General features: G+C 42.7%; 1 protein-coding gene across 8 annotated transcripts in view; it reads right to left on the bottom strand.

The window, feature by feature from the left end:
• TGFBR3 (transforming growth factor beta receptor 3) overlaps nt 1–24473 on the bottom strand; it is a 205369-nt gene that overhangs the window by 52536 nt on the left and 128360 nt on the right. For all 8 annotated transcript variants that reach the window (XM_054476513.2, XM_054476518.2, XM_054476526.2 and 5 more), the window contains exon 5: nt 1871–2054. In XM_054476513.2, coding sequence (XP_054332488.1) covers nt 1871–2054 — 184 coding nt within the window. The remainder of the gene's footprint in view (nt 1–1870; nt 2055–24473) is intronic.

Raw genomic sequence — 24473 nt, 5'->3', positions numbered from 1 at the left:
CAAATTTTCTTATTCTAACAAATTCCAAGGAGTAATCAACATTCTTTCATGCTACTAGAATTCTGCTTCAGAAACGCGGCCCGCTGGCCAGGGCTTAGAGTCTTTATTAAAAGAGATTTTTCATTTTGTCTCAATGGGATTTGACCTCTGTTATTAGCTACCTATCATGAGAGTACAGAAACAAACTTAGACTTTTTGAGCCCAACCCTCATCTAAGCCCCCTCCTCTCTGCCTCAACTAAACAAGGATGTTCATCCAGGTGGACCACTTCCCTTTCTGAGTTATGCTTATTTGGCTAGGACTTAAAGTACAGCTCAGGCAACAAGCGTTAAACTCAAGAGTCAGGAAGCCTGGGTTTGTGTTCTGGCTTTGTCACTTGTTAGTAACTTGGATGTGAGCAGGTTCACTTAGCCCTCCACTAAGCCCTCTGTAAAATGGTGGAAATGACATCTTCCTCCTGGGATTACTGTGGAGTTAAGTGGGGTATATGTGAAGGCCCCTGAAATGGCTTCTGCACGTAGCATCCTCTCCGACGTCCGTGTCCACCTTTCCTGCCTCTGTCTCTCACACACTTTAAAGCAGCCCAGATCCAAACAAGAGTTGGGATCAAGTGTTCACTAACCCACCCTTCCCTGTCTTGTCTATGAGGAGGTGACAGCTACTGTAGAATTTAACAGAAAGCAGGTGGATGCTGAAGACCTTAAACGCAGTGTTCACACAATCAGCCGGCTATAACAAGGACCCATTCACAAGAGTTATTTCCTAGTAACTTATGGGGGTTCCAAATATACTCAACTGAAAATAATGATTTTAAAAAAAAGGTCTGGCCAGGTGGGGTGGCTCATGCCTGTAATCCCAGCACTTTAAGAGAACAAGGGAGGAGGATCTCTTAACCAGCAGTTCAAAACCAACCTGGGCAACACAGCAAGACCTGTGTCTACAAAAAATTGTAAAAATTAGCCAGGTGTGATGGCATATGCCTGTAGTCCCAGCTTCTTGGGAGACTGAAGCAGGAGAATCACTTGGGCCCTGGAGGTTGAGGCTGCAGTGAGCACTGATCGCACCACTGCACTCCAGCCTGGGCAACAGAGTAAGACCCTGTTGAAGGAAGGAAGAGAGGAAGGAAGGGAGGAAGGGAGGGAGGAAGGGAGGAAGGGAGGGAGGGAGGGAGGAAAAGAATGAAAGAATGAAAGAATGAGAAAGAAAGAGAAGCTTTTTTGTTTTTGTTTTTGTTTTAAAAAAGGCTTTCAAAACTGGGTTTCTGGATATTTCTATCCCTCTGCAATGCAAGGAAATTTAAATAGGCAATCTCTTATCAAGACCCTACACTTCTTTTCTCCAATAATTTGTCCTTGTAATAGTCATTTGTACTAAAAATATATTTAAATACTTTTCCTTTGCTATTGTCCAAAATGTAACCTATGTCTCAGTACCACAAACTGACACAGGCTTCAAACGTTTGCAGAACACAGGTAAGAGGAAGCCATCTGCTGACCCATTCATTCTGCCAGCTCTTCCACTCCATCAGTCATCACCTCCTTCCCACACCCTCAGCTTCTCACCTCCACTTACTTTTTTTGACTTCTGTGCGTGGGTGTCTTCTAAATCCCACACAACCACCTTCTCCTCTCTCCCCATGCTCCTCCCTATTTTTCACTTGGCCATAACCAGGCCTGCTTCCCCAGGAGGAAAAAAGAAGGGAGGGAATATGGGGGGCGGTGGAGAGGCCTGGGGCCAAATGACCCCTCAAGTCCCTGCCAGCTCCAACATTCTGTAATTCTGTGATTCCTTGCCCTAACCACCTGGTTTCAGAAAAGAAAACAATTGCCTGTCATAAATCAGTCATTAACTGAAGCCACATCAAATTTACCTTCCCCCACTTTAATATAAATGTTTCTTGCTATCTTGAGTTCGGTGAATGAAGTAACTGCTCCATACTCTTTTCGGGCCCAATTTAACAGATGTTCATTTCCATGGGGGAAGTTCCTTTCTTCTGTTTCTGCTGTCAAGGAGAAGTTTGCTGATGAAAATTGGACCACAGAACCCTTAGACACCTAGAGGAAAGAGAATTGCATATTTAACATGATGCAGTCACCGGAGCTGAATCATAATTAGAGAAAACACTTCTCAAATCGAAGTGCTTGTAAATCGAACCTCTTCCCTTTGTTATACAGGCAGATTAGCATTTTTAAGCAGCGGATTGAAGAAATAATCCCAAGCCTAGTCCTCCCAGACAAAGGCAAAACTACCAATGCAGGACGTCCCTCTGAAATCTGAAAGAACCTTGTGATGATGGACTGCATTGCACATTGAGTAATCATAAGAATTATCACTGCTATTTCCAAGAAATCTAAATTGAAGACCAATCTTACAACGAATGTATTTCAAATCAAGTGGGAAGCCTTGATGAATGTTCTCGTGGGCTTATAAAAAGCTTCAGGATCAAGACAAGTGATCCCAAAGTCCTGCTAGCAACTGATCACGACTTTCAGGTCTTCCACAGCTGCAGCATCTGCGACAGAGTCATCACAACAGGGACACAGCGAGAGTCCTGTTGGTTTATGTTCACCTCAGCACTGAGATAAAAATGGCCAAAGGTTGCCAGCCTTTCTATCACATTGCTCTATTTCATAGGAGTGAGACGAATGTTTGTAACAGTTTATTGTGTAAGACCCCCAAATTCCCATAGATAATGAAGTCAAGAGGCTGTTAAACTGATCTAATAAAACTTTCAGGATGACTTATGCAAGTACCTCCTTCTTGCTGAATGTATTTAGACCACTGCTGACCTAGCATATCATGGTATATGTGTAATTAACACATCCAAAGGAGGAAAATCATCATCTTGTTGCTGTGCTATAATCAAATTTAGTTGCTGGTGAAAATATGCATGCCATTTTTGTTGGCTAGCATTTATAAAATAACTGATTTTTTCAGTGTCAGAGTGAAACCTCAAAATGTGGGCAAGAAGGCTCACAAATTCCCAAGTCATAGAACTATAAATGTCTTGTATTAAATTTCACATGAACCATTTATTCATAACGAAAAGCATGCAGTTTCTGAAGTAAGACTAAGAAGCAAGTCGAGGGCAGGGATTTTATTAATGGTTTTTCACAGCAGCGTTTTTAACACACACAAAATTATATTTATCCAGCTACTGTGCTAGGCATTAATATTTTCTATACAATCATATAAACGTATCTTCTAAAAATGCTGGCAAAAAACAAGTACTTCACTTAATTGATTCCATGACCTACTAATGTTGCAAGCTGAAAACTAGAATCACCTGAAGAGTTTCTAGATCTCCTGATGCCCGGGCCACACAGATGGTACAGAGCTACATGTTCCACACTGCTTTTGTTTATAACTGGCATCAGGACATTCAGAAATGATCATGACTACACTTGACAGCACTGATACGTAGTAAGTGCGCAGTCAGTGGTAGCTGTGTAGAACTACACAGGGCTCTGTGGAAGCCCTGAATTAATCACTAATAAACTGGGTGTAAACCATAGCTACTCACAACAGCTACCACTGTCTGCACACTTACTACGTATCAGTGCTGTCAAGTGTAGTCACGATCATTTCTGAATGTCCTGATGCCAGTTATAAACAAAACCAGAGTGGAACATGTAGCTCTAACCTTGCTTTGACGTTGCCTGAATAAGAAAAAAATCCTAGGTCATTTTCCTGCCAAAAAAATAACCATGCCCACCTAAGCGTAACTTCTCTGAGGCTTAGCTACTCATCAACACTGAACTTCCAACAATGTTTATCTAATTTTTTGACTTTTGCACTGTAGTAAAATCTTCTTTTCGCTTGTACTAAAAAGGCATTTTTATCAAGGCTGTCACCAAAACCCACAACAGTCCAGAGGCCTTTGTCCCACTGCCAGCACAGTTCTGAATGTTTAGACGAGAAACCCTGGATGTTCTGCTTCTTGTTTCTCATTCATGTTGTGGCCATAAACTACAGCAACTGGGCTTTAAATACATTATACATAGAGTACATTTTTCAGAGTGGAAAGCGGGATGTCACACTGGTGTATTCCAGAGGCAGGAAAGCAAACAGCACAAATACAGAAGATATCAACGGCAACTCCGAATTGTGTCCTGAAGTAATTAAAGAGCGATGCCCTGATGAAGCTGGTGATGGGGCTGATTCGTGGAGGAGGAACAACTCCCTCTGCTCCCTCCAGGCATCGTCGTCCTCACGGCCAGCAGCAATAAGCTTCATACACTCAAGGCTGAGGAATTTGGAACTGGAGTTAACTGCCACTCCTCAGGCACATTCCAATAAGAAGAAAGCAAAGCTGCAGTGAGGTGTCCCCGACTGCAGGTCAGTGGAAATTTTCAGCTTCAGCAAGGAGTGAGCTAGCACTCTCCTCCTGACTGCCAGCTCTCCTGAACCTGACAAGGCTAGAGCTGAGTTTTAGAAGGTGTTGTTTTAGAAGGTATTGTTCAGATGTTATTTCCATCTGATCTACGGAACTGTGAGGCAGGCTACCGTGACCTCTACAGCAGAAAAGCGGAAACCTCAGAGAGTCTAATGGCCTACCCAAGGCCAGAAAGTCAGCACCGGGCCCAGACCAGAACTTAAGACTTCTGACTCCTGGTCACAGCTGGCCTCTGCTTGCACCCTTCCAGAAAGAAGACCTCACTAGCTCCCAAGACAGCAGATTTCTGTTCTGTCAGATTCACTTTTAATACAGTAGTCTGAGCCATGCCTACCAGAACAAAGAATTCCTTCGTCTTTCTTCCATGAGACAAGACTTCAGGTTGCTTGTCCAGGACAACAACCCCAGCTTCTTCAACTCTGCCCCAGACACCCTGGTTGTCAGAGCGTCAACAGGATAGTCTCTGAAAGATGGTGTCGGGACAAGATTCAAGGTCTCCAAGTATGGTCTGAGAAGCATACTGTGATGGTTCACTTTATGTGTCAACTTGACTGGGCCACAGGTGCCCAGATATTTGGCCAAACATTATTCTGGGTATTTTGGTGAGGATGCATTTGGATGAGATTTAAATGTTAGTACATTGAGTAGGGCAGATTTCTCTCCCTGATGTGTATGGGCTCATCCAATCAGTTGAAGGCCTGAATAGAACAAAAAGCTGACCCTCTCACAAGTAAGAATTCTACCTGATGGCTTTCAAACTGGAACATCAGCTCTTCCCGGTGCTACAGCGGCCTGCAGGCCTTCGAACTGGAACTGGGGAATTGGCTCTGCAGATTTTGGACTTGTTAGCCTCCATAATTGCATGAGACAATTCCTATAATAAATCTCTTTCTCTATATATATGAACACTGCATGAAGCATCCGCATTAGCTTTGGCATCAGCTGAACCCTGCTATGATCTCATATTTACTAATTGATATGGTTTGCATATTTGTCCCCACCTAAATCTCATGCTGAATGGTAACCCCCAACATTTCACATGGGGCCTGGTGGGAGGTGTTTGGATCATGCAGGCAGATCCCTCATGAATGGCTTGGGCCATCCCCTTGGTAATAAGTGAACTCTCGTTTTGAGTTCACGTGAGATCTGCTCATTTAAAAGTGTGTGGCACCTCCTCCGACACACATTCTCTCTCTTGCTCCTGCTTTTGTCATGTGTAAGTTGCCTGCACCTGCTTCATCTTCCTCCATAAGTAAAAGCATCCTGAGGTCTCCCCAGAAGCAGATGTTGATGCTATGCTTCCTGTACAGCTTGCAGAACCATGAGCCAATTAAACCTCTTTTCTTATAAATTGCCCAGTCTCAAGTATTTAGTTTTAGCAATGCAAGAACAGCCTAATACACTAATATATGCTTTAAACATAGAGCCAACAAAGATTTATGGAGTGCCTGCCTACTCCATTGTTCTCCACGCTGGAGACACAGTGGAGAACATGACAGACAAAATTCCCTGCCTTTATGGAGATTAAAGTCTAATAAGACAGCCAGAGGAGCAAAATAAAGTCACTGAGAAGTTAAAGACCTAAAGGAGACGAAAGAACAAACCACACAAACATCAGGGCAAGAAGCATTCACAGTTGAGACGCAGCAAGTGTAAGGTCTGACATGGTGAAGGAAGACCAAGGAGGTCAGTGTGGCTGGACACAAGGCTGAGGGGAGGCTGGTAGGACACAGGGCTGAGGGGAGGTTGGTAGGACACAGGTCCCAGAGGAGACCAGTAGGCCCAACAGGACCTTGTAGACTGTTGTAAGGACTATTGAAACATCTACCAAATGTTTTCACAGGATGGCTCTGGCTGCTATGTTGAGTCTAAGGGGAGACAAAAAGCAGAAGATCATTAGTAGACTTCCGGGATAATTCAGGTGAGAAACAGTGGTCACTCACACCAAGAAGGATGGTAGAGATGACGGTACCTAACCCCCAGGTCTTTTCACCAGTTCGAGGCTTTTCTATCGTACCCTCACACCCATAATTCTCCCAAAATAAATGCAAAGTCTTATAATTATTCTTTAGACCCATATTTCAAGTCTGAAGAGACCACGTAAAAATCCTTATTTTATTAGCTATAAATAACTAAATTTTATAGCACACCTTCTGCACTTTCATCTAAATCCCTGAGAAGTTGACCAAGACAAGGCTGAAGTCTGTGACTCATACGTACACTCCCACACTAACCTGAGCCATTAGCAGTCCTTGCTGGGGTTCCAGGTTGTTCAACCAGCTACGAAGGAACCTCACAGAACCTTCCTCATCTTTGTAAGGGCATCATGCTACAACCTGCCAAGAACTCTGCTGTATTAGTCCATTCTCGCACTGCTATAAAAAAATACCTGGGACTGGGTAATTTACAAAGAAAAGAGGTTTAATTGGCTCATGGTTCCACAGGCTGTACAGGAAACATGGCTGGGGAGGCCTCAGGAAACTTACAATCATGGTGGAAGGTGAAGAGGAAGCAGGCATGACTTACATGGCAGGAGCAGGAGGAAGAGAGGGAGTGGGTAGGTGCTACATACTTTTAAATAACCAGATCTCACGGTAACTCACTCACTATCACGAGAACAGCACAAAAGAGGAAACCCTCCCACCCCCATGATCTAATCACCTCCTACTACCAGGCCCCACCTCCAACACTGGGGATAACAATTTACTTTATTTTCTTTATTCTTTCTTGAGATGGAGTCTTGCTCTTGTCACCCAGGCTGAAGTGCAATGGCGTGATCTCGGCTCACTGCAACCTCCACCTCCCAGGTTCAAGAGATTATCCTGCCTCAGCCTCCCGAGTAGCTGGGATTACAGGCGTATGCCACCACATCTGGCTAATTTTTGTATTATTAGTAAAGACGGGTTTCACCATGTTGGCAAGGCTGGTCTCAAACTCCTGCCTCAGGTGATCCACCCACCTCGGCCTCCCAAAGTGCTGGGATTACAGGCGTGAGCCACCACACCCAGCTGGGATTACAATTTTTTTTTCTTTTTTAGATGGAGTCTCGCTCCGTCGCCCAGGCTGGAATGCAATGGCATGATCTTGGCTCACTGCAACCTCCACCTCACAGGTTCAATTGATTCTTCTGCCTCAGCCTCCCGAGTAGCTGAGATTACAGGCGTCCACCACCAGGACCGGCTAATTTTTGTATTTTTAGTAGAGACAGGGTTTCACCAGGTTGTCCAGGCTGGTCTCAAACTCCTGACCTCAGGTGATCCACCTGCCTCGGCCTTCCAAAGTGCTGGGATTATAGGCCTGAGCCACCATGCCCGGCCACAGGATTACTATTTAACATGAGATTTGGGCAGGGACATAGACCCAAATCATATCATTTGCTGAAATGAAGACAAGATATTTCCAGGTCATTCCTCTAGTCTACCAGTCCATGCTCCAGACACTGCATTAATTTTCATGGTGTAGCACCCTTATCAGAGTCTGGCTTGTAGAAGAATGTAGGATATAAAGAGAATAGCAAAACACATAAGAAATGTAGGGAAAATAGTTTTATCTAATATGAGAAAGGGTTGCAATCATCATTGCAAGGAAAATAACTGCAAGAGTGTATAGGAGAAAAACAATCTATTTTTCTCTGTGCTCACACCACTCTCAATAGTTTACTTCTGACATCGGATGTCTGGGTGTTTTTCCCACACCAATCAATTCTCCAACTCAGAACACCAATTGATGCTGTGTATTTCGATGTAATTCTGATACCATCTACCTGGAGATAGGTCAGACCGCACAGATTAAGGGCTCAGTCCCACAAGACTGCCCCTCTTCAGATGCTTCTGACATTCGGGCTATAAATCATAGGTTCCCATGACCCTGAGGTTCAATTATTTTCTAGAATGGCTCACAGAACTCAAGGAAATACTTTTAAGTTTATTCATTTATGATAAAGGACACAAACTCAGGAATAGCAGCCAGATGGAAGAGATGCATAGGGCAAGGTATGGGGAAGGGGTAAAGAGCTTCTGTGCCCTCTCGGAGAGTGCCACTCTCCCACGCCCCGGCACCTCCACATGCTCACCAACCAGCAGCTCTCCAAACCCTACCCCACAGATCAGGGATTTCTGGGGAGCCTTCATTCCACAGGCATGACTGATAAAACTGTTGGCCATGGATGATTAAGTCAATCTCCAGCCCTTCTCCCCTCCTTCAGAAGGGTGGGCTGAAAGTTCCAACCTCTAATCACATGGTTGGTTCCCTTGGCAACCAGCCCCCATCCAGAGGCTATCCAGGAGCCCCAGCCACCAGTCATCTCACCAGCATACAAAAAGGTACTTAGCACTTCAGAGATGATGAGGGTTGGAGGAGCTATGTGCCAGAGGAGGAGACTATTTATTCCATGCCCCATCTTCCACCTTATCCCTGGAGGCTTGCCACAACAGTGTCCCATTTCGGGTCCTTATAATCTCAACCGAACTGTTGCAATAACTTCCTACCCTCCCAGCCGCTATTCCTGTTCCTTCTACCCCTCCTCCACACTGTCACCTGGGTAATCCTTCTAAAAAGTAAACACATGATAAAGTGGAATGGCACCTAAGCATCTTAACATGGCGCATGACTGAAGTGCCTCTGCCCACCCTCATCTCACGCCACTCTCCCACATACCCAAGAACTACTGACAGTTGTAGAACACGTCATGCTGCCACACACTCCTGGGTCTTTTTACACCCTGCACCCTGCCTGAACCCCTCTATCCTACATTGCGCCCATGGCAAACCGTTCTGTGTCCAGGAGTATCACCTGCTCTGTGAAGCCTCCCAGGCTCCCTACTCTCCTCACAACGAGCTGCCCACAAGTGACTTGTACAGACCTTTAGTCCATCCCTCTCTCACATGGACTGCAACTATTTGTCAGCATACCTGCCACCCTCATTTGACAAAGAGCAACACCTCGAGGGCCAAGAAAAAACCTTGTTCATTCTGAATCCCTTGGGCCTGGCATAGTGCTGGGCAGGAAGCAAGGACCCAATAATTGCTTGTTGAATGAAAGCTCAATGTTGTTACCTATAGGAAAGGATACACCATAATTTATTCATTCCCATTACCCAAACTCATTGCTTCCCTTACTGCCCAGGAAATGAGCTTTTGGCCAAGCTTTAAAGCTAATGATTTGATTTTTCACCTAATAACTCCACCTAAAAACCAATTATTAAAGCATATTTAGTAATTCTATGTCTTCCCCACAACCCAATGAACTTTCCTCCTGCTTGCTAATTAAAACCCAATCCTCTAACATTCCCTGACATGACAAATGTCTTCCTGTGGGAATGAGCAGAGCACTGGGCTCCAAGGGTCCCAATCCCTAGTAAAGGTTTGTTGAAGGGGAACCGTGGAGCACTTTCCAGTCTAACAAATCCTGGGATGCTGAGATGCACCCTGGACTCTCCTGAATGCTCCTCCCTACTTGAACCATGCACAACATTTGTATTTGAAATTCAGGTTATCCTACCAGACTTTTTTAAAGAGCAGAACATTACTCTATCTGCCAATTGCTGGGAGTTTTATTACAAGAACTTACGGCTAGGCAACCACAGCCAAGTTTATTATTTTTTCTGGATCAGGTTCAACAACCTCATCCAAAACTACATGAAAAAAGCCAAGCCAAAGAGGCAACCAGCCCTTTGTTTCCACACCTGTCTTTAAGCTTTAACTCTTAAAGTCCTCAGCGGATCCACGGAAGCCTCAAGGTTGATCTCCCAAGCCTGAGTGAAGTGCACAAGTCCCAGCTAATGGGCACAGACACCATTTTCCTGGCACTGAGGTTCTTTGCTTTAGCACTTAGCACATCTGCTGACTCACTGCCTGGCAGGTTGCATTGCAGCCTCTCTCTGGGCCTCCCCGACATTGGTTTAGTCTTCAGTGGTGAGGAGAGGAACTTGCTGTGGATGGTGCCACACTGCCCTATCCCCATCCTCCTGCCTCCTTGACCCCTACCCCAAAAAGAATGCTCCCAGATGAAGTCTTGAGGAAACTTCAGGCCACCCTAGATCAAAAGTAGATATTAAGTCTCATCTTAAGTTTCACCTCAACCTCCTTCAAGTCTATTCAAATGTTACCTTCTCAATGGGCCCATTTAAATTTACAACCCCACCACCCAGCCCCTCTAGGAATTCTGATTCTCCCAAACCCACTTTACATGTTACTTCTACAGTACTTGTCACCTTCTAAAATGCCATATAATATGCTTATTGCCCAACTCCTTCCACTAGAAAGTTCCTTCAGAGGCTGGGATCTTAGTGTGCATTGTCCATGGGTATATCCCAAGTGTTGGGTACAAAAAAGATACTTGTTAAGTATTTGTTTGATAAATAAAATAAATCTTGATGTCCAATTAACTGGCAGTGCCTGCCTAAGGTTCTGTGCCGAGAAGGATTCTGAGGTCATATTCAGCAGCAGTGGAGAAATGGGAACAAGTGCCATGAGCAACCACGTGTCTGCCAGGGGGTTAGCGAAAGCATCATTGCTCCACAGCTGTGTTATCCAATGTAGTGTCCACTGGCCACATGGCACCATCAAGTACCTGAACCTGAAATGTTGCTAGTTAAACTGACCTGTGTTATAAATGTAAAATGCATACCACTTAGCACAAGAAAAAAGTGAACTATCTCATTAATTTTCATTGATTGATTACATGTTTAAGTGATATTATTTTGGATCTACTGGGTTAAACAAAGTGTCATTAATATTAATTTTACTTATTTTTTTTTTTTTTTGAGACGGAGTTTCGTTCATCACCCTGGCTGGAGTGCAGTGGCGCAATCTCAGCTCACTGCGATCTCTGCCTCCCGGGTTCAAGCGATTCTCCTGCCTCAGCCTCCCGAGTAGCTGGGATTACAGGCACCTGCCACCATGCCCGGCTAATTTTTTGTATTTTTAGTAGAGATGGGGTTTCACCATGTTAGGCAGCCTGGTCTCGAACTCCTGACCTCAGGTGATCTGCCCACCTCGGCCTCCCAAAGTGCTGGGATTACAGGCATAAGGAACCATGCCCAGCCTTCTTTTACTTTTTAAATGCACCAATAGAAGACTTAAAATTACATATATTGTTCACATTATATTTCTATTGGACAGTGCTTCTCTAGAGCCTCCTCCAATATGACCCTAAGAAAGGAACATGTTTATGAACTGATCATGTCCATCCATCCATCTGCTTCTTGGTCTGGTCTCAACATAAATCAATCTCAAGAAAACATCTCAAGCCCAACGCTTCCCAAAGTGTGATCCTCAGACAGAAGTACATTAAAATGCAGACTCCAGGGTGGTGGGAGGTAGGAATGTAGGAAACTACATTATAATCCTCCCTCTACCACTCATGATTCTGACGCATACTTGAGGAACATTGTTCTAGGCCATAGATATGAATATTATGTAAACTTCAATAACCTTTATAAAGCTCGAATGAGACTGTTTGAAGAACAAGCAAGAATCTCTCCTCTGCACTGATGATAAAAAGCCAAGAGGGAGAGTGTAAAGCCAAGTCATGGATGGAGTCATCTCCTTGCACATCTCAAAAGGAAGAAATGGGCCTTGTGAAATAAGAGAAACCATAGCTCCCCAATGATAATGAAAAAGCCTATTGAGATCTCAGAGGAAATCTGTTCCAGGAATCTCAAACGCACGCGTACACACACACACACACACATCCCCTACAACTCAGCTGTGGTCTACTTGGAACTTGAGTTATCAGCTGGGTGAGTGCCTGCTATTCAGGTTACAGGCCCTTGGGGCTGCTCTAACTCACACATCCAACTGCACACATGTCCGTGACTTTGGCATTGGTGGAAGTTCAACACTTACACAATGAAAATAGACTCCTCCCCCTCTTCTCTCCTGCCCTACTCCCAGCTTTCAGTATTCCTCTTCCCTTTTCCTGACTCCTGCACAAACAAATCTCTTTTTGGAGTTGCCTGCTTAGGAAAATAGAAAGAGCAAAACAAGGAAAACAAAGAAAGCAAAGAAAAACATACTGATATTTCAGAAACACCTGCCATGCCAAGAACTTGCTGGCTCAATTCCGGGGGAAAAGACACATGGTAAAGGAGAATAGGTATTCCTCAAGAATCTCAGTTTAGGTTTAAGTGGGATCTACAGATTGGCCCTAGAACTCATCACAGCCCCCACACAGAAAGGCATTACGAAGATTATGCTTTTATGTATTTTGGACACACAAAAAAACATACTGGAACAGTATTGAAATATTTACCTTCCAAATGAAGACTGAACCCAGCATTCTAAAAGAGGAAAATCACACGTTCTCTCTACCCAATTCCTGGGAGGACCCCACTTGCCTATTTCCTCTGAAGCCATGTGATGTGAAATGCAATCTGAAACATGTTTTCTATTAACATATATCATGACTCAATGCCTTTTAAAAAAGCTTCGTTTCAAAGAAATAATAATTTCCATGCCTGTGAACCTAGGTTCATAATTTGCAAAACTACATATTCATGAGCCATGTGACGACAGTATCTGCCAATCATGCATTCATGAAACACAAATCCATGCAGCCATTTAAAAATTCTTGGGTGATTTTATTTAGTACCCCAAACCAGATTACTTTCTTCCAATAAAATGACTTAAAACATATTTGACTATTACTTTTTCTCAAAACATTCATGATGATCATCCTGTTCTTAATTTTTGCTGAAATATTTAAAAAAACCTAAATGACTGAAACCGCCCCATGTTCTTAACACCCTGCATGTTTACACACGTCCAAGAGGAAAGTTCTGAGATGCTGCCCTCCAAACACAAACATGCACAAACTTGAACATGAGCCAGTACAAAAGCAATACTCTCATCTCCCATGGAAACGTTATCAGAACAACAGTACATGTGAGTGTGTATATACACAAAGAGAAGCAAAAGATGTCATTCCATCTGAAAAACAAACTAAGACCCCACAAGTTACCAAACTGATGAAGCACAAGCTGCTTTCTAATATAGTTTTCCAAAGTAGAATCCCAAGGCCACACAGGAATCCTGTCCAGCTTTACAAAAAATTCTTCAGACTCCTAACTTTACCCTTCCTCATCTGCCAATGTTAGCCTGATGGAAGAGCTTACCCCCAAATTCAAAGTGCATTTCAATCTAAATGATGTTTTTCAGGAAAAAAATAAAATGTTGGTATCATTACTATTACTTGCCATATTCCTTTATCTCATTTTGTCCTCCAAATGTGCTCCTGGAGAACCCCACAGGAGGGAAGACTCTTTTTTTCTTCTAAGTTACATCCAATCTGCCAAGTCAAGTTCAAGAGCAAAAACTGATTTTTACAAATGCCTGGCTCCAAATATGTTCCTAGAATTCTCTTTGTAGAGTTTTTCTTCATCAAGGCTGATAATCTCAATTCCATTTTACAGAGAAGGAAATTGAAGCTCACAGAAGCCAAAGGATCTACCCAAGGCACACAGCTGGCAGACAACAGGGTTGACAATAGAACCAAAGACCTGGTTTCTCACTCTAGAGCTCTCTCTATTCCATCGCTGTGGAAGAGTCAGCTAACAGGCTCAGAAATCAGTAGTGCAGGGTAGACACGCACTTCCCTCAGCCTCATGTTAATAAAACACTAGGAAATATGATATTAATCACAAAAGCTCAGGCTGCACACTTCCTAAGTGCATGTCACATGGATTCTGAATCCTCATATCTGATAGTGGAAAAAACTGGGGCTCTGAGCAATTAGATAAAGTGCCAGATTACACACCTTTAGCAAGAAATGAGTGCAGATTCAAACTGTCTGCTGGACTCTAAAAATGATGCTCTTTCCACTGGGGGAAGGTGGACACTCTGCCTGGAAAGGTCATCTCCCGTTGGTGAGGGAACTGACTGGCTCACAGGTCAGCAAAGACCTGGGTGTCTTAGGGCAAGCTTTCTACCAAGGCTGGGTAGGCAAATACAGAGGAACACTCACCAGGCTTAGAGGAGAGTGAAAAGGAAAAGCAGTGAGGCAAAGCAGGGGGCTCCCACCCTTCACCGCCACTTGCAGAGATTCTCCTGGTGGGTTATTTCCCTCTCTGTCCCCTCTTCCCCAGCAATCTCAGGAGCTGTGCTGGTCAGAGTGGAGAGGAACGGAATGGAAGGGACAGATAGAAATAGGAATGAAACAGTTAAAGAAACGAAATAATTACTTGGCTAGAAATCAAGTTAGAGTAAACAACAACAAATTGCTCAAGGATCTTAAAAATTTCTGTGATGGTCAGTTTTATATGTCAACGTGTCTAGGCCATCTTCCCCAGCTATACAATCAAACACTCATCTACACGTTGCTGTGAGGGTATTTTGTAGATGCAATTAAACTCCATAATCAGGTGGCACTAAGGAAGGGAGATTGTATCAGATAATCTGGGTGGGCCTGATTCAATCCATTGAAAGCCATCAAGAGCACACCCAAGGCTTCCCTGAGGAAGAAAAAATTCCACCTGTGGACAGCGGCTTCTGCTCATGCCTGAGTTACCCTTCCTGAAGGCCTCCCTACAGACTTTGATTGCCCTGCCTGTCCCCACAATAGCATATGCCAATTCTTTGTAATAAATCTCTTCATATATGTCCCCGACTGGTTCTGTTTCTCTAGATAAATGCTGACTGATAGCTCCTGGGAATGGCTGGTGCAAGCCCTAGGAGAAATAGAGCCGCATATTCTGGCCCAGGAACCACAGACCTAACAACAGTTTGGGAAAAAAGGTTCTAAAGGGGATTTCCTTGGAGGGCAAGAATGGAGGTGAGGCCTCTAGCCCAAAATAACTGTGGTTGGAGCCTCCTTTGAGCTTCCTAAAATTAGCTCTGAAGCAAAGGCAGAGCCCTCTTAAGCAGGCCACACCCATTTTGCAGTCTACATTGAAGTCTCTGAAGATGATCAAGGTGGTCTCCTAGGTCAAAGCAAAGAAGGTTGAACTGAACATATTTAGCATCAATTAACAAATGGTCCCCACAGGGTTCAGGACAGATGTAGATATTAGGGCATCCTGGTGGAGCTGATCCAGAAACACTCCAACTGAGACCCCAGAAGGAAAGTGCTCTTGGGAAAGGGGTCAAGAAACAGTTTTAAAATCCTTATCCAAGTGAAATACTGATATGATCTAGATCCCAGTACTGAAATAAGTCATGCATAAAACACTTTGCTGAAACAAGAGGTTTGCTCACCTGATGCGATGCCCTGATTTGGCTCTATGGGTTCAATTCTGAAGCCCTGTTCTTGGGACAGTCATGAGTGGCTCCAGACTGGAGGCCAGAGTTAGAGATAAAATCATAGTCATGCCCTCGAGTCAGCAGTGTGACTGTTCCCAATGAGGTCCCCATTTACCATTCTGGAAAGTATTATTATTATTATTATTATTGCTAACATTTACTGAGTACTTACTAAGCACTGTCCCTGGGTTAGAGCCCCCACTTACTAGCTATGGGACCAGGTACATGTTAACCTCTTTGTCTCAGTTTCCTCATCTTAAAACAAAAACAACAAAAGCACCTACTTCACAGGCTTATTATGAAGACTAAGGTCATACATGTAAGTACTCAGAAGAGTACCTCACACATGGCACACACTAGAAGTGCTTGTTAAACATACACATATGTGTATGTATCCTCACATCGGGCCATGAGATTTGTCTGACAGATGCTGAGGTTGACAGGCCACGAGTCATTCCTCACTATGGCAGGACCATAGCTTTCTTATACAAACTGCAAGAAAAGGATATAAAAACCCTGTTTTGATGGATTGGGGCAGGCTTGGCTCCAAACAGCAGCTCTGAACATCACCCTGCCATCTGTATCACCCAGAACCAACAGAATCTCAAGAACAGGCTCTCCATGATAAAGATGGAAAGGCCAGAAATCAAATGGACTATGAGACTTTTGCTAGAGGTGGCAGATGGATGACCCCCTGACTTCCAGGTATACACTGTGTCATTCACCACCTCAGTGAGACAAGGCAGAGGCAAACCAATAGTGACTCCCTAGCACAGTGGCACTAAGGACCCACAGTTGCAACAAAGACCCTGGGCCATCTAAGGATACAGTATTAGGAACAAAAGGCAAAAGCAGATCTTGAGAAAAGCAAAGTCTATCCTAGACAGAGAAATTAGAAGGCTAAAGGGACTCTTTCCTCCCCTGCAGAAATCAGAAGTAGCTTCCAAGCTAGAGTTAGATAATGTGGACTCGAGGTGCAAGAACAAAATTGCCTCAAATAAACCCAACAACCTGTGTCCAGGAAGGAGTTGGACCATCCTGGAGTTGCTTTCTGAGATGGGGAGTGTGGGCCACCTGTGGAGAACCCTTACCAAGGGCATCACTGTCTATAATTTGTGAGAGGAACAAGGCACAGCCACAGCTGTCAAGTCAGCCTCCCAGAGTCTCCTGGTAGACAGTTGGGTTTTTTTTCCCCTCCTATTACATGGAAATAAAATATTCTGCAACCTCCCTTAACAAAACAGTCACTTTTTCTACCAAACAGCTCTCTGGAGGCTGGCCACCACATCAACAAAGGGCACCAGAGATGTGACATTTGATACAATTGCCCAACACTTGGGAAGGGCAGATGCATCCGATTACCAGATTAGCCTTAGACAATAAAGCCTTAAAAGACATCATGGGACTCCACACGAAGAAACACCAACCTTGCCTCCTCAGTGAAAGTGAGTTTATTTGACCTCAATTTGTTGAATGAAAGCAAAGCCTTCACAGGGCTGCGACCTATGCCTGCACACAGACATGACACAAGTTCAGCCAGAGCCAGGAAAAGTCTACACTTGCGTGAACCCTCCTGGACAGTATGTCTTCCTCAGGAAAAATACACCCAGGCAAATCTCCCAGGGGCCACAGGCCATTCACTCACTCACAACATTCACCAGCCTTAACCTAGCAAGTTAGAATAAATCCCAGGGAGTCTTTCAAAAACCCCTTCTGGACCAGGTTTACCAGTTGAAACTGGGCTCCTTCCAATGTTCTAATTGCCATAGTGACATTTAGGAAGAGCTCAATGGCCACAATAGGGCCAAAAACTCCTATTCCTAGGAAACAGGAATGAGTTGTTTGAACTAGGGTAGTTGACTGACCCTAGTTCATGAGAGGATCAAGACCCATATAATTAAGGCTCTTAAGGACAAGCCACAAAACCAACAGATGAGCAGACTCTGGAATAAAAATGCGTGGTACACAACCACTTGGAATATCCCACAGGACACAATGAGTCATTCCACAAGAGACATTTAAAAAAAGAAGAAGAACCACCAGCAATCTTGAAACATTTAGTTATTTAATCTGCCTTCAAGAGAGAATTTATTTGGGGAAAGACCTCACTGCAAAACACAAACTGGTATATCCGGGTCCCTGGAATACAGGAGTAATGCTTCTGGCCGAGCCAAGAGCTGTGTTTGTGTCTGCAACCTTGACCCATTTGCCACATGCTGTTCTCCAGAGCCAGACTCATGCAGGAAGCTGCCTTGATTGCATTTGGAAGAAGAGAATTCTCATTTTCTCCAATTTCTACTATTCTCAGCTTCTCCAATTTTCACTATTATTTAGTGTAATAGTACTTAGCACACTAAAGTGCAACTCCCAATTTTTCAACCAGCTCTCCCACATAATGGGAAGCTCCCTGAGGACAGGCAATTCATCCCAGTTTTCCCTAGATCCTCCACAGCTAGCACAGTTCACAGTCAGGCACTAAAAACTGTGTGTTGGATGAATGAACAAGTACATACATAAACCATCATACCCGGTATGCTAATTCTGTGTTTTTTTCTAAACATGGGGGTGGGGGAACTGCCAAAGAAGGGAAAGAAGGAAATTAGCAAAGAAAAAAATTATTTCCAGATTTTTTAATGTAACACAATAGAATACAGAATTTTTTTTTAAAAAAAGTTCCCATCTCCACAGGCAAACTTGAATGTCTGAGTTATTCTTAGGGCATTTTTGGACAGACACTACAACCCTCAGTTACACATCACTCGGCTTCATGAAAAGGTAACAGCTGGACACGCACGGTGGTATGGGCTGTGCATGTCCCTTCCTAGTGCTCCAATGAGCACACATCTGGGGCTATTTAGCAACTGATTGGAAATTTAGCCTTCTGATTTCCAGTTAAATACTAGGCACAGGAAAACAAATAGCACTTGTTTTTCACTGAGTCTTGTCAGTCATCCAAACTTCGGTGCAGAGCAGAGAACTGCCTGTGGTTTGGTGGCAGAGGCCCAAAATATTTGGACCCTTTTTTTTTTTTAATGCCTCTAGTTTAAGTAAAAGGAATAAACTAGATGTTGGCAGCTCCAGCTTCTTCACCCATCCCTCCCTACTTCTTGAAAATACAAAACTGGTTTTAAATTTATTAATTTATATTTTTCATTAGGATTAAGTTTTGATTTGTTTTTAACCCAAAGCTAATAGTATAGAGTTTAGTTTCTGTCATTTATTGCAACTGCCCTGCCTTGATATTTACTTGGATTTGCTGAATAGGCAAAGCTCAATTTGCCAGTTTCTGTTCCAAATTAAATTGGGAAATAATATCTAGCAGTCGTACTATCAAAGAATCACAGAGTTTAAAAGCTGGGAGGAACTTTAGAGATGAGCTAGTACAATCCCCTCATTTTAGAAATGAGGAAACAAGGCCTGAGAGTAGTTAAGCGATTTTTTTCCCGATGATGTATAACTAGTTAGTGGCAGAGCCAAGACTAGTACTCAGGACTCCTAACACCCAGGCCAGGGTGTTAACTGGAAACAAAAACCTGAATTACCTCCGAGTAGAGCTGCCCGATAAAGTACAGGACACCCAGTTAAAGTTGAATTTCAGGTAAACAATGAATACTTTTTTAGTATATGTTATGTCCCAAATACTGCACGGGCACACTAACAAAATGATTTGTTATTTATCTGAAACTCAACTTTAATTGAGGATTAATTTAATTTAATCCTCTATTTTTATATGCCAGCTCCAGCAATTGTACCTCAAAGACCAAAATCCCTTCTATGCCCCATCCCCCACTCAAACATACACACATTCATATACATTTGCTCTCTGATTTTAATGATAAATGGCTAGAAAAAAACAGATCACAGCACAGTAATATCGAGAGTGAATGAGGTTGGAAGAAGCTGCTTATTTCTTGAAACTTCTAATCTTAGATACCCTTTTTTCCTTATAAGCATGCAAAGTGACTAAGCCTGACATAAGTAAGCTGGCCATGGCCTCTGGACTAGGTATTTTAGGTTATTAAAAGCCAGGCACTAGGGTCTCATCTTGAAAATGTCTGCTTGTCCTAGGGCTCCAAGTCTACAGACCTTGCAGGAGAGAATGCTCAAGTTTGGAATACAAATAAAGCAAGATTAAAAAAAAAAAATTAGAGGCCGAGCACAGTGGCTCACACCTGTAATCCCAGTACTTTGGGAGGCCAAGGCAGGTGGACAGCTTCAGCCCAGGAGTTTGAGACCAGCCTGGGCAACAAAATGAAACCCCATCTTTACAAAAAAAGAGGCAAAAATTAGCTGGGTGTGGGGGTGCATGCCTGTAGTCCCAGCTACTCGGGAGGCTGAGGTGAGAGGATGGCTTGAGCCCAGGCAGCAGAGGTTACAGTCAGCTGAGATCATGCCACTGAACTCTAGCTTGGGCTACAGAGCCAGACCCTCTCTCGAAAAAAAAAAAGAAAAAAAAAATCAGGTACATGGAATAAAGTAAAAAGATACATTTAAAAATCTAGTTCATGCCCAGCACTGTGGCTCACGCCTATAAACCCAGCACTTTGGGAGGCCAAAGTGGGTGCATCACTTGAGACCAGGAGTTTGAGATTACCCTGGACAATATGGCAAAATCCTATCTCTACAAAAAATACCAAAAAAAATCAGCTGGTCATGTTGGCATACACCTGTAGTACCAGCTACTCGGGAGGCTGAGGCAGGAGGATCGCTTGAGCCCAGAAGATTGAGGCTACAGTGAGGCATGTTTGCACCACTGCACTCCAGCCTGAGTAATGGAGTGAGACTAAAAAAAAAAAAAAAAAAAAAAAAAAAAGTGCTGCAGCAAGGTTTTCTTACTAGTTTTATGAAATACAGTTCACATACCATTATATTCAGCCTTTTAAACTGTACAATTCAGTGTTTCTGTGTACATTTACAAGGTGTGGTATATTCACCACTATGTAATTACGCAACATTTTTATCACCTCCCAAAAGAAATCTCATATCATTAGTAGTCATTCCCCATTTTCCCCTCCCATCAGCCCCTGGCAATTACTAATCTTTCTGTTTCTATAGATTTGCCCATTCTGGACATTTTATATAAATTGGAATCATACAATTTGTGACCATTAGCATCTGGCTTCTTTCACTTAGTATAAGGTTTTCAAGACCCATCTATGTTGTGGAATGTATCAGAACTTCAATCCTTTTTATGGCTAAATAATATTGCATTGTATGGATATAGCACTGTTTTCATCCATTCATCTGTTGATAGACATTTGGGTTGTTTCCACTTTCTGGTTACTGTGAATAATGATGCTTTGGACATTTGTGGACAAGTTCTTGGGGACATGTGTTTTGCTCAATTGTTTTCCACAGAACTATTTCACATTCCCACCAGCAATGTATATGTGTTCCAATTTCCCTACAGCTTTCACAACCCTTGTTATCACCTTTTTTATTATAGCCATCCTAGTGTGAAGTGGCATCTCACTGTGGTTTTCATTAGCATGTCCCTAATGACTCATGATATTGAGCATCTTTTCATGTGTTTTTTGGCCATTTGTCTTTTCTCTGGAAACCATGTATTTAAATTGTAGTATGTCCTTAAAGACAGCTTCAGATTGTGGCTCTCCTCAATCATTTTAGCAAATTCAGGTTGAAGGTTCACGCCTCATCACCCAGTTAAGTTATCTTACTTTTTTTTTCAGTGTAGAAATGAATGCATAAATAAAAACAGGCTTATGTGATCCTTCTAAGAGATTATTTGCAGTTTCAACATGGCACACTGAGAGGGTAAGATGATTTTTATTTCTGATTGTTCTCTGGGCCACCCATACACCCTGCAAAAGGAAAACTATAAGATCATGACAACTTCATCACGTGTGTGTGTGTGACTCACACTCAAAGATTCGCTACTTGAAACTCAGCCTGGAAGCGTCACTCTTCATCCCACTCATATTTCCTAGGTAACCAGAATAACCAGATAAAGGAGCTGCACCTGCAAAGAAAACTAAATCCCACTTTCTCCCTGCCTGACATGCTCCCTTCTTGCCTGTGCTGTGAGGGGGTGAGAAGGACTGAAATGATTTGACAGAAAAAGACAGATGCCTTTATTACCAGTATTAAAGTATGTTTTTAGTCACCCTCATGGGTGGCTGCGATGTTCTGGGTAACATAAGGCCCTCCTAATTAATTATGAAAGTTTTCCTTTTTTAATTTGGGCAGTCATAACAACACAGACATGTCCATTTAAATAAAAAGGTCACCCTGACAAATGAGTAGATGCTATTACTTGAACTTTTCTCATAGCCCTATTAAAAAAAAAAAGTTAAAAGTTTTGTAACTCTACGTACACAGCAGACAGCTCTGAGACAGAAATGCAAACCCTCCAGCAGCATATCAGGAAACAGGCAAGGATACATGCATCATGGACTGAGAGTGAAGAGTCCCATTCGCTTTCCACAGCTCCTTAAGCTCCTGGATAACCTCGGAGAAGACAGTGATGAAAACGGTGAAGCCTGAGTTTCCAGAGATCCCGTGGGCCCTCTGAAGTGTTTGATGAACACTTTATGTAAAATAATTTAGTTATCTTATCCCCAAACTTTAACTCTTAACTATATAAACGGATAAAGAGAACACACTACTGGATTTCTATCGATCACCAGACCCTCTGTGGCAAAGGCTGTCAAGGAGATGAGCAGACACTAAAATTCATTTCAGGCCACAGAGAGGAAGGGAAAAGCCTGCCCAAGGAGAGTGGCCCAGCTTGTGCAAGGACTTGCATCACTCGTCGTCTGCTGATGTGAGAACGTGAATGAACAACAGATGTTCCATCGTCTCTTCCAGGCCATGAAGAAATGTGCAGACGGGAAAAAAACCATTTTCCCTAAAGGAAGCCTGCTGGACAACAAAGCAGAGTTCAGGTGTCCTGGAATTTAAATCCTTGACTTCGCCTGATGCTGCCTCCCACGTGTTGGTAATTTTAGGCTCATTACTTGATCTGCAATCTCCTTACATGGGACTGATCCAAATGGGGTTGATGTTCAATTGTTTACTAAAGCGGCCACCTTCTTTCATTGTTAGTGTCTAAACTGATGACCAAGAAGCAGTTTTTCCAGATTTTAAGCAAAATTAAACCAAATTAATAACTAAGAGTAAGACATTTTCCCTCAAAACCCATGGACTGGCAGACTGAAGAAAGAATCCAGGCAGCAGTAAGTACAACTATGACATACGTAGCCCACACTTTCATCTGGAACTATAGCCCAGAGAAACAGAACCCCTTTCGATCTGGGGCCAGCCAAACAAGATATTTCATAATTACAGATGCAAATTCAACACCCGTCCCACATGCTCTTTACTGTGACTAGAAATAAATAAGAGCAGCAACGGCAGGTGATGTCTACAAATATTTTATATGTGATCTCACTTACTCAAGATAACAGCCCTATGATGGAGGGCCTGAGAAAAATCCAGCTTAGAGAAATTAATTTGCCCAACGTCACTGCCTGGACCCAAACCAGGACATGAACTGCCTTTGCTCATAATGTCTCTATAACCTGCCCACTGTGGTAGCCACTAGCCTCACATAGCTACTAAGCACCTGAAATGTGGCTAAGCAGGACTGAAGAACTGTAATTTAAGTAGCCATGCACAGCTATTTCCTACAGTATTGGACAGTATAGCTCTACAGTATGAGGGCTAAATGTGCATATGACTTTATGATCAGAGCCATTATTACTATCACAAGTAACTTTAATTAGAGGAGACTGACAGTGATTATGAGTACGAAGGCAGACAGTTTAGCATAACACCTTGTAGAATAGGTCCCATCTAGGTTTGAGTACCAACTCTGCAAGTAACTAGCCATGTGATTTGGGCCACTACTTAACTTCTCTAACTCTTAGTTCTTCATCTATAAGAAGGGATCTACACTATCGTACCGTAGAAGGTTATTGTGAGAATTAGATAAAGTATTAGAGCATTTAGTGACCTGAAATATCCTAAGTGCTAAATAAATGTGCTAGTAATAACAACTAAATAATTACTAATTTTTGATTTTTGGCCTTTTTAATATAGAATAAGAGCTGCAATTCCCAGAAAAGGCTACAATAAAGTTATTGTAATACCCACCTTGTAAATGTACCTTTTGAGTTTAAATGTTTTCTTTTGAAATTAATTTAAATTTACAGCAAAGTTGCTAGTACAAAGGACTCTAGTAGACCCTTTAACTAGATTCATCAGTTTTTAAAACCTTGCCACATTTGCTTTATTCTTCTCTCTATACAACATGTTTTTTTCCTGAATGATCTGACCTTTTAGCCCTTAACCTTAAAGAATATTAAGTATGTTTCCTAAGGATATTCTCTTACATAAAAACAACATAATTATCAAATTCAAGGAATATAACATCGATATAATATTTTAATCTATAGGCTCAATTATAATTTATTTATATAAAATACAATCCACTGTCTCCCTAATGTCTTTTATAGCAGCTGCCCCACTCCCTACCCAACAGGATCCAGCTCAGGATCACATGTGTCTTGTCTTTTTGTGTCCCTTAATCTGGAATGGCTCCCCAGCCTTTCTCTGTCTTTCATGACTGACACTTTTGAAGATTACAGGCCAGTTATCTTATAGAATGTCATTCAATTTGGTTTTGTCAGCGTTTCTTCATGATTAGATTCAGGTTATATGCATTTCTGGCAAAAAATACTACGAAAGTGATGCTGTGTTCTCTCTCATTTATAGGCACACAGCATCCATCGTTGCTGATATAAATTTTAATCACTTGGTTAAGGTATCATGGGATACCCATGTTGCTGATATGAATTTTAATCACTTGGTTAAGGTAT

The sequence above is a fragment of the Pongo pygmaeus genome, chromosome 1 (genome assembly GCF_028885625.2).
Source record: "Pongo pygmaeus isolate AG05252 chromosome 1, NHGRI_mPonPyg2-v2.0_pri, whole genome shotgun sequence".
In the NCBI taxonomy this organism is placed as follows: Eukaryota; Metazoa; Chordata; class Mammalia; order Primates; family Hominidae; genus Pongo; species Pongo pygmaeus.
The sequence above is the reverse complement of the archived record's forward strand: the minus strand, read 5'-3'. Positions and strand labels throughout refer to the sequence as shown.